This window comes from Suricata suricatta, chromosome 11, assembly GCF_006229205.1.
Source record: "Suricata suricatta isolate VVHF042 chromosome 11, meerkat_22Aug2017_6uvM2_HiC, whole genome shotgun sequence".
NCBI classification, from domain to species: Eukaryota; Metazoa; Chordata; class Mammalia; order Carnivora; family Herpestidae; genus Suricata; species Suricata suricatta.
The window spans coordinates 59,005,095-59,019,082 of NC_043710.1; the positions used below are offsets into that span (position 1 = coordinate 59,005,095).

Here is a 13,988-nt window from a genome sequence, read left to right on the forward strand (position 1 = left end):
TAAACGGAATCATATATGTAAGTCTTTTGTAACTAACTGTCTCACTTGGCATGGTTTCAAGATTTATCCAGGTGTAGTATGTATCAGTATTTCATTCCTTTTTATAGTAAAAAATATATATACATATATATATATATATATATATATCCCATTGTATTTTCTTTATCCATTTATCAGTTGCTGAGATGGTCATGTGGATTGTTTTCACTTTTTGACTATTATAAATATTGCTGCTGTAAACATTCATGTACAAATTTTTGTGTGAATATGCTTCAATTCTCTTGGTAGACACCAACAAGTAGAATTGCTGGGTCATATAGTAGGTCTATCTTTAATTTTTTGAGGAACTGCTAAACTGTTTTCCAAAGCAGCTGAGGCAATTTATATTTCCACCAGAAATGGAGGAGAGCTCCAATCACTCCACACCATTACCAAAACTTGGTATGGTCAAGCCTCTTTTACGTATAGCCATCTGAAAGGTGTGAAACAGCATCTCATGTGATTTTGAATTCTATTTCCTTAATGACTGAAAATGTTGAACATCATTTTGTGTTTATTGGCCATTTGTATATCTTATTTGGAGAAATGCCTATTAAGATGCTTTGCACATTTTGAGGGAGGTACTTGGGTGGCTCAGTCGGTAGAGCATGCAACTCTTGATCTCTGGGGTTGTGAGTTTAAGTCCCACACTGGTTGTGGAGATTACTTAAAAATAAAATCTTAAGGGGTGCCTGGGTAGCTCAGTTGGTTGAGTGTCCAACTTCAGTGCAGGTCATGATCTCAGTTCCTGGGTTGGAGCCCCAAGTCAGGCTCTGTGCTGACTGCTCAGAGCCTGAAGCCTGCTCTGAATTCTGTGTCTCCCTCTCTCTCTGCCCTGTTGCTTTGCTGTTCTTTTCCAAGACTGTTTTGGCTATTTTGGTTCCCTCTGAAAATCCATATAGTTTTCAAGTACACATTTTGTACTTCTTTTGTTAAATGTATATTAGTTTTGAAGCTTTTATAAATGGATTTTCTTAATTTCATTTTCATATTGCTCACTGCAAATACGCAGAAACACAACTGAATTTTTTGTACACTGATACTGTATCCTGCAACCTTCTTGAACTTATCACCTCTAAAAGTTTTTTAATGGCTTCCTTAGAATTTTTTTATATGTAAGATCATGTCATATGAATAGACAGGGATTATTTTACTTCTTCCTTTCCAAGATGGATGCCTCTGATTTCTTTTTCTTGCCTGAGTGCCCCGGCAAAACCTCTAGCACAATGTAAAATAGACACAAGACACAGGAACAAAGCTGTTTTGTTCCTGACCTTGGGTGAGGAAAGCATCCAACCTTTCATTATTAGTATGTTAGCAGTCAGTTTTTCACAGATACCCTCTATCAGGCTGAAGAAGTTCTACTCCATTCTCGGGTTTTATAAAAGTGTTTTTATAATGAAATAATATTGGATTTTGTCAAGTACTTCTCCTAAATCTAATGAGATGGTCATGGAGTTTTGTCCTTTACTTTTTTTTTTTAATGGTGCTACATTAAATTATTTTCAGATGTTGAACCAACTTGCATTCCTGGAATAAATCCCATTTGGTCATGGTCATATAATCCTATTCACAAATAGTTGAATTTGATTTGCTAGCACTTTGTTAAGGATTTTTGCATCCATATTCATAAAATATATTGGCCTTGAGTTTGCTTTTTCTTGTGAGGTCTTTCTTGGGGTTTGGTATTAGGCTTACACTAACCTCATAGAATGAGTTGGGAAATATTCACTCCTATTTTGGGGGAAAGTTTCTGAAAAACTGGTGGGTTTTTTTTTCTAGGTTTATATATTTATTTTAGGAGAGAGTGCACAATGTATGAGCAGGGGAGGGGCAGAGAGAAAGACTGAATCCCAAGAAGGTTCCACACTGTCAGTTCAGAGCCTGATGCAGGGCATGAACTCACCAACTGTGAGATTATGCCCTGAACCAGTCAAAAGTCAGACACTTAACCAAGCCCCCCAGCCACCCCTAGAAAACTGGTGTTCATATATTAATGTCTGATATGAAGCCATCTGGGTGTGAGTAGGTTTCTGGTTTTTTCATCACTAACTTAATTTATTTACTTGTTATAGGTCTACTCCAATTGTCTACTTCTTCTTGAGTCAGTTTTGGTAATCTATCTCTTTGTAGAAATTTGTCCTTTTCATCTAAGTTATCTATTTTATTGGCATACAGTTATTCACAGTATTCTTTTATAATCTGTTTAATTTCTATCAGAGTGGTAGTAATGTCCTCTATTTTCTGATTCTAGTAATTTAAATCTTCTCTTTTTTTTTTTAGTTTATTTATTTTGAGACACAGAGAGAAAGACAACACAAGTGAGGGAGGAGCAGAGAAATGAAGAGAGAATCCCAAGCAAGCCCTGCACTATAAGCGCAGAGCCTGAGGCAGGGCTCAAACTCACGACCATGAGATCATGACATGAACCAAAATCTAGAGTCAGATATTTAACCGACTGAGGCACCCAGGTGCCCCAAATCTTTCTTTTCTGATCAATATAACTAAAGGCTGGTCAATTTTTGTTGATATTTTCAAAGAACAAGCTTTTGGTTTTGTTGATTTTTTTCCTATTGTTTTTCTATTCTCTATTTCATTAATTTCCACTCTAATCCTTCACATTTCCCTCCATCTGCATGCACTTTTCCTTTTCTAGTGTTTTAAGGTGGAAGGTTAACTTACTGACGAGATCTCTCAACTTTTTTACTGTAGGCACTTAGAGGTATAAATTTCTAAGACTGTTTAGGTGCATCCCATAAGTTGCAATATGCTGTATTTTCATTCAACTCCAAGTTTTTTCTAATTTCCCTTTTGATTTCTTCTTCGACCTATTGGTGATAGAGGAGTACACTATTTAATTTCCACATATTTAGGAGTTTCCCAAATTTCTTTCTGTTACTGATTTCTAATTTCATTCCACTGTGGTTGAAGAAAATACTTTATATTACTTCTATTAAAAAGATGGAAGTTATTATATGTGAATACAAAGAACATATATATGTGAATGTATCAAAGCACACTGTATGACAAAATCACAGAAAATGGCATTAGACAATATAAATACTAACTGTAGCTCACATCATAGGTAGTCTTTATTCGAGTCTGACACATCCACCATGTTCAAATGGTTCAAATTTTTACTCCACTGTGAGCCTCTACAAGTGGTGCAGAAACATACAAAAACCCCACATAAGAAACTATCAAAGAACATGAAAAGTTCATTCTCAAGAGAGGAAATAGAAATGAAAAACAAATATGAAGCTTCACTAATAATCTTTTTAAAAGGAAACAAAAAGGGAGTGCCTGGTGGCTCAGTCAGTTAAGCATCTGACTCTTGGTTTCAGTTCAGGTCATGATCTCATGGTTCATGGGTTTGAGCCCCATGTTAGGCTCTATGCTGAAAGTATGGAGCCTAGTTGGGTTTCTCTCTCTCCCTTCTTCCCTCCCCCCCCCCCCAGCTCTCTCTTCTCTCTCAAAAATAAACATTTAAAAAGAAAGAACTGGAAAAAAAAAAAAAACCACCACTTTGCTCCTACCAGATCAACAGGTTTATCTTCTATTTTAAAACATTAATACCCAAGCCTCCTTTGTCATGTCATAGATTAACTGACCATTTTTTTGGTGAGGTTTATTTATGGGCTTTAAAAAAAATTTTTTTTAAACATTTATTTATTTTTGAGAGCCAGAGCATGAGCAGGGGAGGGGCAGAGAGAGAGAGACACAGAATCTGAAGCAGGCTTCAGGCTCCGAGCTATCAGCCCAGAGCCCGATGCGAGGCTCAAACTCACAGACTGTGAGATCATGACCTGAGCCAAAGTTGGACACTCAACCAACTTGCCACCCAAGCACCCCATGGGCATGAGGAGTCCTTTTCTGTGCCAGTATCATACTGTTTTGATTAATACGGCTTTGTAGTATATTTTGAAATCTGAAACTGTGATGACTTCAGCTTCATTTTTTCTTCCTTAAGATGTGTTCAGGGTCTTTTGTGATTCTATACAAATTTTAGTATTACTTGTTATATGAAAAATGCTGTTGGTATTTTGATAGGGATTGCATCAAATCTGTAGATCACTCTGGATAATATAAACATAATTGTGGAATATACAATGGGGAAAATATCTTTAATAAGTGGTGCTGGGAAGACTGGACAGCTACATGCAAAAAATGAAACTGGACCACCTTCTAATACCATACAAAAAATAAACTTAAAATGGATCAAAGACCTGAAACCAAAAACCATAAAAATCCTAGAACAGAGGCAGTAATTTCTCTGACATGGGCCATAACAAAATTTTTCTAGATAGGTCTCCTAAAATCAAAAGCAAAAAAACAAAACTGGCAATGTATCAAAATAAAATTTTTTGCACAGCAAAGGAAACCATCAGACAGAACAATCAGGCAACCTACTGAATGAGAGAAGATATTTGCAAATGTTATATAGCCAATAAGGGGTTAATATCCAAAATATATAAAGTACTTCTATAACTCAATACCAAAAATCAACCCAATTAAAAAATGGGCAGAGGATATGAATAGATATTTTTCCAAAGAAGACATACTGATATCCACAAGATAAATGAAAAAATGTTCAACTTCACTAATCATCAGGGAAATGAACATCAAAACCTTGAACCTACTGGGATGGTTAAAATAAAAAAGATAAAAAATAACAAGTGTTGACAAGGACATGAATCATACACTGTTTGTGGGAATGCAAATGGGTACAATCACTGTAGAAACAGTATGGAAGTGCATCAAAAAATTAAAAATAGAAATACCATACAATCTAGTAATTCTACTACTGGGTATTTACCGAAGAAAACAAAGACACTGATTCAAAAACACTAATTCATGGTCCCCTATGTTTATTTTAGCATTGTTTACGTTAGCCAAGATATGGAAGCAACCTAAGTGTCCACTGACAGATGAATGGATAAGGGAGATGTGGTGTGTGCATGTGCACGTACACATACATACACATACATACACACACACACACACACACACACACACACTCAAATATTAAGCAGCCATAGAAAAGGATGAGACATGCCATTTGAGACAATATGGATGGACCTAGAGATATTATGCTATGTGATGTAAGTCAAACTGAGAAAAACAAGTACCATATGACTTCACTTAACACGTGCGATCTAAAAAAAAAAAAATACAAATAAACAAATAAAAAGCAGAGTCAGATCTACAAATACAGAGACCAAACAGATGGTTGTCCGAGTGGAAGGGGTTAGGGGAATAAATAAAATGGGTGAAGGGGAATGGGGAAAAACTCAGGAACATCCAATGCTAGAATGATAGAGTAAAATTAGGCACTCCCTTATGCTGCTGGTGTTCAAATAAAGTGGAACACTTTGGGATCCAATGTGGCAAAAAGTATCAAGAGCCTTAAAATAAAAAACTCATTATTGGGGGCGCCTGGGTGGCTCAGTCAGTTAAGCCTCTGACTTCGGCTCAGGTCATGAGCTCATGTTCATGGGTTCGAGCCCCATGTTGGGCCCTGTGCTGACAGCTCAGAGCCTGGAGCCTGCTTCGGATTCTGTGTCTCCCTCTCTCTCTGCCCCTCCCGCTCATGCTCTGTCTCTGTTTCAAAAATAAATAAAACATTACAAAAAATTAAAAAATAAAACTCCTTAGAGTGACAACTCTAATAGATAACAACCTATGTCTAGGAAATAAAACTAAATACAGAAAATATTTTAGACTAACAATATTCATTGTAGTATTTTTTACAATTTAAAAAATGGTTACAGGGGCGCCTGGGTGGCTCAGTCGGTTGGGCCTCCGACTTTGGCTCAGGTCAGATCTCACATTCGTGGGTTCGGCCCCTGCGTCGGGCTCCGTGCTGACAGCTAGCTCAGAGCCTAGAGCCTGCTTCCGGTTCTGTGTCTCCTTCTCTCTCTGCCCCTTCCCCTCTCATGCTCTGTCTCTCTCTGTATCAAAAATAAATATAAAACATTAAAAAAAATATTTTCTAATGGTTACAATATAAATGTCTAATAATAGAATGGTTAGGTAAACTGTGGTTTAATTATTGGACAAAATTTCATGCATCCTTTGAAAATATCTACAAAACATTTATAATATAAAATTCTTATTATGTCAGTGAAAAAGCACAATACAAAACTGTACATAAATTATGATTAGAGCTATGTGTTTAAAAAAACAGCAAACAATCTAGGTATAGAAAAAAATGAGAAAGCAATACACCAAAAAGATAGTGATGGTTACCTCTGCAGAGTGAATTATGAATATAGTTCTTTCTTTAATCTTGAGTATAAATTTTTATAATAAAATGTTTATTTAAAGCAAATTTAAGTAACTGTTAACTTCAAGCACAATAATCCACTTAGTATGACACTTTTCTCACAAGCCCAACCTCATAGATACATTGTTCTCTCATGTGGGAGACATACTATCAAACACACAATCCCTAGTTGTTGTTTTTTGTTTCCACTTAGGGCTTTTAATATTGTACGTGTTGAGCTGTTTGGGGTTTGTTTGTTGTTTACTAGGATAAATAAAACATTCTTTTTCCTGGGCCTCAGAAATAGTCCTCTAATTCCAGACATATAATACTATCCCACAATTAAAACACACTAGTCTTCTTATATTCTCAAATTTATCAAAAAGATTAAAAGTAAAACCAATTTGGGGTGCCTGAGTGCCTAAGTCCGGTAAGCACTTGACTCTTGGTTTCAGCTCAGGTCATGATCTCACAGTTCATGGTACCAAGCCCTGTGTCAGTCTCTGCACTGAGAAAGAAGGGCCTGTTTGGGATTCTCTCTCTCTCTCTCTCTCTCTCTCTCTCTCTCTGTCCCTCTCCCAACCCCTCCCTCCCTGTTTCTCTCTCTCTCTCTCTCTCTCTCTCAAAATAAAGTTTAAAAAAAAAGTAAAACCAATTTTACAAGGTTTAGAAGTTGCTGTTATGTACAAAAGGCAGCTAATTAAAAGTTGCAAATTAAATCAAATGCTACAACATACATGTATTTCTTTTATAGTTAGAAAAAAAAACCTAGGGGGCACCTGGGTGGCTCAGTTGGTTAAGTGTCCCACTCTTGGTTTCAACTCAGGTCATGATCTCATGGTTCATGGGTTTAAGCACCACATCAGGCTCTGGGTAAGCCTGCTTGGGATTCTCTCTCTCCCTCTCTTTCTGCCCCTCCCCTGCTTTCTCACCCTCTCTCTCTCTCTCTCTCTCTCTCTCAAAATAAACAAAGTTTAAAAAAATAAAAAACTTAAAAAATCTTCCCAAACATGTTTTTCTTTGTAGTTGGTCTGTTTATTGAGGCAATAAAGCATAATAAAAAGAATACAGGTTTTGGAATCAGAGAAACTAGAGTTTACACCCTGGTTCTGCAACTTCCAAGCTATGAAAGCTTAGGCAAGTTAAACTCCCTAAACCTCAGCTTCCACCTTTATAAAGCGGGGGTAACAGGAGTTACCTAAAGGACCATGAGGAACACATGAAAAGCCAGATACTAAGGACCATAATAAGCAGAGTGCATATACTAGGCACAGTATACATAGCAGCTACAATAATAATTCTCATTTCTTTCAGGAGGATGAAGAAGTTAATTTCATAACAAGTTACTCAGCTTTAACCTAATCCAACATCAAGAAATGAAAAAAGAGGCAGGTCATAAAACCACCGAGAGTCCCTGGCAGGGGCGCCTGGGTGATTCAGAGGGTTGAGCTTCCTTCTGACTGTGGCTCAGGTCATGATCTCATGGTTCATGAGTTCAAGCTCCGCATTGGGCTCTGTGTGAACAGCTCAGAGTCTGGAGCCTGCTTTGGATTCTGCGTCTCCCTCTCTCCGCCCCTCCCCTGCTCATGCTCAAAAATAAACATTTTTAAAAGTTTTTTAAAAAAGCATCCTTGACAATTCTCAGTTACAGATTTAGAATGGAACTAAGCAGGTCTTACTGTTCATACTACCTCTTCAGGCAATGCAAACTATTCAAGAAAGGTACAGTCCCATCATGCTCTTACCTTGCAGGCTACATCAACTAATCGATTCTGAATAGCTTGGTTCTCTGGGAGTTTAGTGCCAATTGCAAGCAAAGTGTCCAACAGTTGAGCTAGGACTTGATGAGACTCTAGGAAGGAAGATGGAAAGTTGGGTTACATAATTTTAAAAGGTGATCACTACAGAAACTAAATTTACCTGTGTAAAGAATGTAAATTTTTGTTAGCTAGGTTCTTCTCTTTGATCCTTGATTCCCTTCAACCAAAAGCTAAGTTCCTAAAGGGATCGTGTCTAAAACTTTGAATCCTCTACAGGACTATTCAAGGGGTCTGCACTGCCTTCAAGATAAAATCCAAATTCCTTAGCAGGGCATACACACATCCATACCAGTTCTTCCATGAGGTCTAGCTCTGCGTGCCTTTCTATCCTCATCTCTTTGAAGTCTCCCCTAGCACGGTTTTATCCAATTACTTATAATTTCATGTCCCCCTATCTTTGCTCAGGCCAACTTCCCTAGAATGCCACCCCCCACACTCAACTCCTTTCTCAACCCCAATCCCCAAGAAACACCTACTAATCCTGAAGTGCCGCCTATTACATAGACCTCCTCCTTCTTCCCCAATGAGAATTGACTATTTCCTCCTTCATGCTTCCACTGCACCCTGTACCTCAGCTCTAACAGTTTACTCTACTTATTTATTTTTGTATCAGACTAACCCAAGAAAATGAAAGATCCCTGAGATCAATGATTGTGTCTTACTCATTTTTGCATTCTCTAAATCTAGTACAACTCATTACATGCTCAGTGAATGTTTAATAAGTGGGCAAAGACCCAAATTCAAATAAATCAATATCAATCAGCAAGATTCTCTTCTTTGTCTATATTCTCTTTTTTGTTCCAAAATATGGTTCTTTTAATGCTGGCTGTTTACAAGGATTTTAGGTGGCATTCAAACAATCATTTTTACATTAATAACTATGTATATACTTTAATATACATAATAAAAACTGCAGTTACTATCTACTGATGCCACATGACACCGATTTCCTTTTACCATTACGAGTCTCTTTAATAAAAACAATTTGTCCACTTAAGAGAAATATTAAGTAAGCCATAGTATAAATGTCAAACAAATATGTAAGAATAGTGTACATGATATATAAAATGACTAAAGATCAGAAAACACTGGCAGGGCACCTGGCTGACTCAAGATGGTAGAGCATGCAACTCTTCAGGTCTGGGTTGTGAGTTCAAGCCCCATGTTGGGTGCAGAGACTACCTAAAAATATAATCTTGAAGAAAAAACACAACACAGCACAACACTGAGGTGGGGATACTTGGGCGGCTCAGTCAGTTAAGCATCTGACTCTTAATGCCAGCTCAGGTCATGATCTCACAGTTGTGAGATCCAGTCTCGCTCTAGCTCTGCATTGGCCGTGGAGCCTGCTTAAGATTCTATCTCTCCCTCTCCCTCTGCCCCTCTCCCCAACTTGCACACACCAAAAAAAAAAAAAAAAAAAAAAAAAAAAAAAGAAAGAAAGAAAAGAAAAGAAAGAAAGAAAAAACACTGGATCTATAACCACTTAGTAAGACTTCTAAGTAAATATAATAGATTGAACATATCTTTTATTATTCTTTCCTAAAACCTCATTAATAAAAGAGTAAAGAAATTAAAAAGATATAAACCTTACAAACAACACACACACACACACACACACACACACACACACACATACACACACAACCCAGGAGAATAAAGATAACCACATGAGAAAAGTCAAATTTTTGGGAGATGGAAAGCATCAAATATGAAAAAATCTTTGTCAAATGGAGAAATCTAATTATACATGCCTACTGAGGGGGCTATCACTGTAAAAGCAATAACTTCTAGCCACAACACCCTAAAAAGATTTAGGAATTGGGAGATTTAAAGCAATAACCACAAAAAGCAAACAAAGATGGGAATAAGACAGGGATTTATCTGAGATCTCTATAAGAAGCAGCTGGAGCTCTGCCTTCCTCCCTATCCTACACAGCCAAGTGACCACTGAAATGGGAAGTTATTCCATATAGAAATTAGACCAGAAAGGACAGCAAGTGAGGACTGGGGAGAAGACACAGTGAAGAGGAGCTTAAGAGATAGTAACATACTGATAAATGAGACATTCCTCTCCCCCTCCCTAACCCCTGGGGGTTCAGCAGCCTTGGCTCCAAAATTATGGCAGCTAGGCATTTCTCTGTCCTCCGAGTAGAAAACAGGAGATTCATGAACTTCAAAATGGAAAAAATGAATGGGCCCCACACAGAAACACAAAAGACAATAACACACATCTCGGTTTCAGCTCAGGTCAAGAACTCGTGGTTCATGAGTTCAAGCTCCACATCAGGCTCTGTACTGATAGTGCAGAGCCTGCTTGGGATTCTCTCTCTCTTCCCCTTTCCTGCTTGTGTCTTCTCTCCCTCTCTCTCTCTCTCTCTCTCTCTCTCTCTCTCTCTCTCAAAATAAACTTAAAAAAATAATAATAAATAAAAGTCCTCTGAAGAGGGTCATCCTAGAACAGAGGCTACCAATTGACATGCCCTGTCCCTTCACACAGAACTACCAATCAGCTTTTCAGTGCCTGGTCTTAAATTTAAATGCAAAACCAAAGATCACCAAGAAGTCTTCAGTATCAAAGAGGCCACAAGGCAAAAAAAAAAAGAAAAAAAAAAAAAAAAGGTACTTAGAGAAGATAGAAGAGATGTGAAGAAATCTCCAACACTACCTCACCACCCTTTAAATTATCTGTACCTAAGCCTTTTTAAGCTTAATTCTTACTTCCAATAAATCATAAATCTAATCTAAATCTTAAATCCTAGTTTCTCTTCTCTGAGTTCCAGACCTACATTACAACTGCAGGTTGTAATTATCTCCACATAGATAATAAGTAAACCCTGAACATCTCTTCCCTAAACAATCTAGTTCATGAAACCAAATTCCTTAGAGCCACTAAATTGTCTTCCTAAAATTAGACTTCATTATCTCATGCCCTTGTCCCAAAAAATGTTATATACATGGTTCCCAGTGCCTACAAAAGTGACATTCAAAATTCTCAGCACTCAAGACTACCTACTCTCTGGGTTCTAAACATTGTACTGATTTTTCATCCTAAAGCCCCTCACTCCCTGCTTATCTCTCATGAAACAACTGAGGTCTGCAAATGTCTCATATTTTCTCAGTCCTCTACCTTTTATCATCATGTTCTTTATTCTCGGTCCTACTCTTCCCCATCCCTGCCTTTCCAAATGTGCCTCTTCATTAAGCCTTTCTAGACCTCAGCAGTCAGCGCTGGCCTCGCCCTCTCGTCTGCTCCCACACTATTCTGATTAAACCTCCTCTATGCAAGCTTTGTGGATTCATTGCTGGTGTGGTATATACTAGAGAAGCAGAGACACCTAACACCCTCAAAGTGCCTAGTCCAGTGTGTGACAAGGAGTTGCAGAGCTCATACATGAGATGAATTGAATGAAAGACTTCTGGTCCAGACGGTGGCCCATATTCCTGGATTTGAAAGTGCATACTAGATTGATAAACTAAAGACTCTTACTCAATTCTAGTCTGTGTCTTATTCTAAGCCACAAATACAGGGTGACTTTAGCAGCCACTTTACCTCCCTGGAGTTCATGTTCATCAGCAATGAAATAAAGGGCTTGAACTAGGTGATCTTTATGATCCTTTCCATTCTGCTATGCATGTAGGCCAGGAACTGGAAAGCAGACCTAGATCAAATCTCTCAGAGGGGCGCCTGGGTGGCTCGTCGGCTGAGCCTCCGACTTCGGCTCAGGTCAGATCTCACATTCGTGGGTTCGAGCCCTGCGTCAGGCTCTGTGCTGACAGCTAGCTCAGAGCCTGGAGCCTGCTTCCGGTTCTGTGTCTCCTTCTCTCTCTGCCCCTCCCCCTCTCATGCTCTGTCTCTCTCTGTATCAAAAATAAATAAAAAAAACATTTAGAAAAATCTCTGAGACAATTAAGTAAGAAACATTAGACTATTTAACAAAAAGTAAAACATCTATTTCCATGTTTACCACATAATTTGAGTCTCTTTGTTTTCTTCATGTTTATTTTTGAAAGAGAGACAGAGCAGGAGTGGGGGAGGGGCAGAGAGAGAGGTAGACACAGAATTCAAAGCAGGCTCCAGGTTCTGAACTCTAACTATCAGCCCAGAGCCTGATGCAGGGCTGGAACCCACAAACTCCCCAGAGCCTGACGTGGGGCTCTAAACCCACAAACCATGAGATCATGACCTGAGCTGAAGTTGGACACTTAACCAACTGAGCTACCCGGGTGCCCCTGAGTTTGATAGGATGAGGTTTGCAGTCAAATTAACCCTCTCTTATAATATTTCTATTTTAGAGGTAAAGTGTTTCAGTTAAACCATGGTATACAAGAAAGAGCACTGTACTCAAGTTCTCAGTTTTGCAACTCTTAGCTAAATGAACTCACTTCAACTCACTTCATCTCTCTGGGACTTCAATTTCTATTATCTGCAAAATGAAGGATAAAGCCACTTATAGCTCAAAAAGTATATGACTCTATGAAATCCCTTATCTTAAAGTGTGAAATTCTTATAGGTATATAGCTAGATTCTATAAAAACTTTCTCTGGGGGAAAAAAAGGATACTTTTGTACTGAGGTAATGTAATTGTTTTAGTGCTTTTAAAAGAAATGGATTTTTTTTCACCACTATCTACAAGAGCAAAAAATTAGAAACATGTTACTGTACCTGTTGGGATTTAATCAACACCTTAAATACTATGAAGGTGATACAGAAACATGGAAAAAAACATATGTAATGTTGAGTATAATAAAACACAAATAGTATATTCACTGTAAGTACAATCGTATAAAATATATGTGAATAAAATATAATATGTAAAATGTTTTACAGAAGTATTTTTTAAATTTTTTCTTTATTGTCATTATATTAGCATTTCATTAAAATACATTCCCATCTGGAAAAAACTATTTTTAAGGTATATTCTTTGTTTTCTGTGAATTAAAAGTCTTGGATCATAATTCAACACAAGTAAAATTTTAGTATAAAGTTATTTTTTTTTTCTTTTAAATGCTTATTTTCTGAGAAAGAGACAGAGCATGAGCCAGGGAGGGGCACAGAGAGAGGGAAACACAGGATCCAAAACAGGCCCCAGGCTCTGAGCTGTCAGAACAGAATCCAACACAGGGCTTGAACTCACAAACCGTGAGATCATAACCTGAGCTGAAGTCAGCACTTACCCAACAGAGCCACCCAGGCGCCCCAGTATGAAGTTATCTCTAACAAAATTTTAAACATCCTCAACTTCAGCGAATGAGCCACATATGTAAGACATTTGTTATCATTAAACATTGTACAATAAATTAATTTGGGTGGTCTCTGAATTCGATGGCCCTTTATTACTCTCATAACCTCTCACAGTCACATACTAAATATTACTTAATATTTAAAATCATATTTATTTAAATATGTATACCCAAAAGTGAAATAAAACTATTCTTTGAAACTAAAATCAGTTCAAACAAAATTATAATATTTTCAGAAAATGGCAACAAAGGGTTCCTTTTTACTTAATTTTAAAATAAAAATTAAGGCAAGTAAGGTAATAATTCTATAACAGAATCTTGTGCACAAATAAAACTAAGTAATCAAAAAAAATTTTAAGGTGAAATAGTTTTCCATTTCACCTAAAGGCAGAAAATAATTTTACAAACAGGAAGCAAAGACACGGGAGACCTAGATGTCACTTTTCTAAGAACTAAATTATGAGAGACCACAAAACCAAGACGGTACCTCTCATGGTTTGAATTAGTGCAGTACGGTCAACAGAACATCACACACATACAAAACATCACTCTGTCACATACAATGTAGCCTTGAACAAGTTAGTTAACTTCTCTGAGCTTCAGTTTTCCAACCTAACATA

General features: G+C 37.4%; 1 protein-coding gene across 2 annotated transcripts in view; it reads right to left on the reverse strand.

The window, feature by feature from the left end:
• Positions 1-13,988, reverse strand: part of INTS4 (integrator complex subunit 4) — a 111,927-nt gene that overhangs the window by 77,503 nt on the left and 20,436 nt on the right. For both annotated transcript variants that reach the window (XM_029914851.1, XM_029914852.1), the window contains one exon: positions 8,050-8,156. In XM_029914851.1, the coding sequence (XP_029770711.1) occupies positions 8,050-8,156 (107 nt within the window). The remainder of the gene's footprint in view (positions 1-8,049; positions 8,157-13,988) is intronic.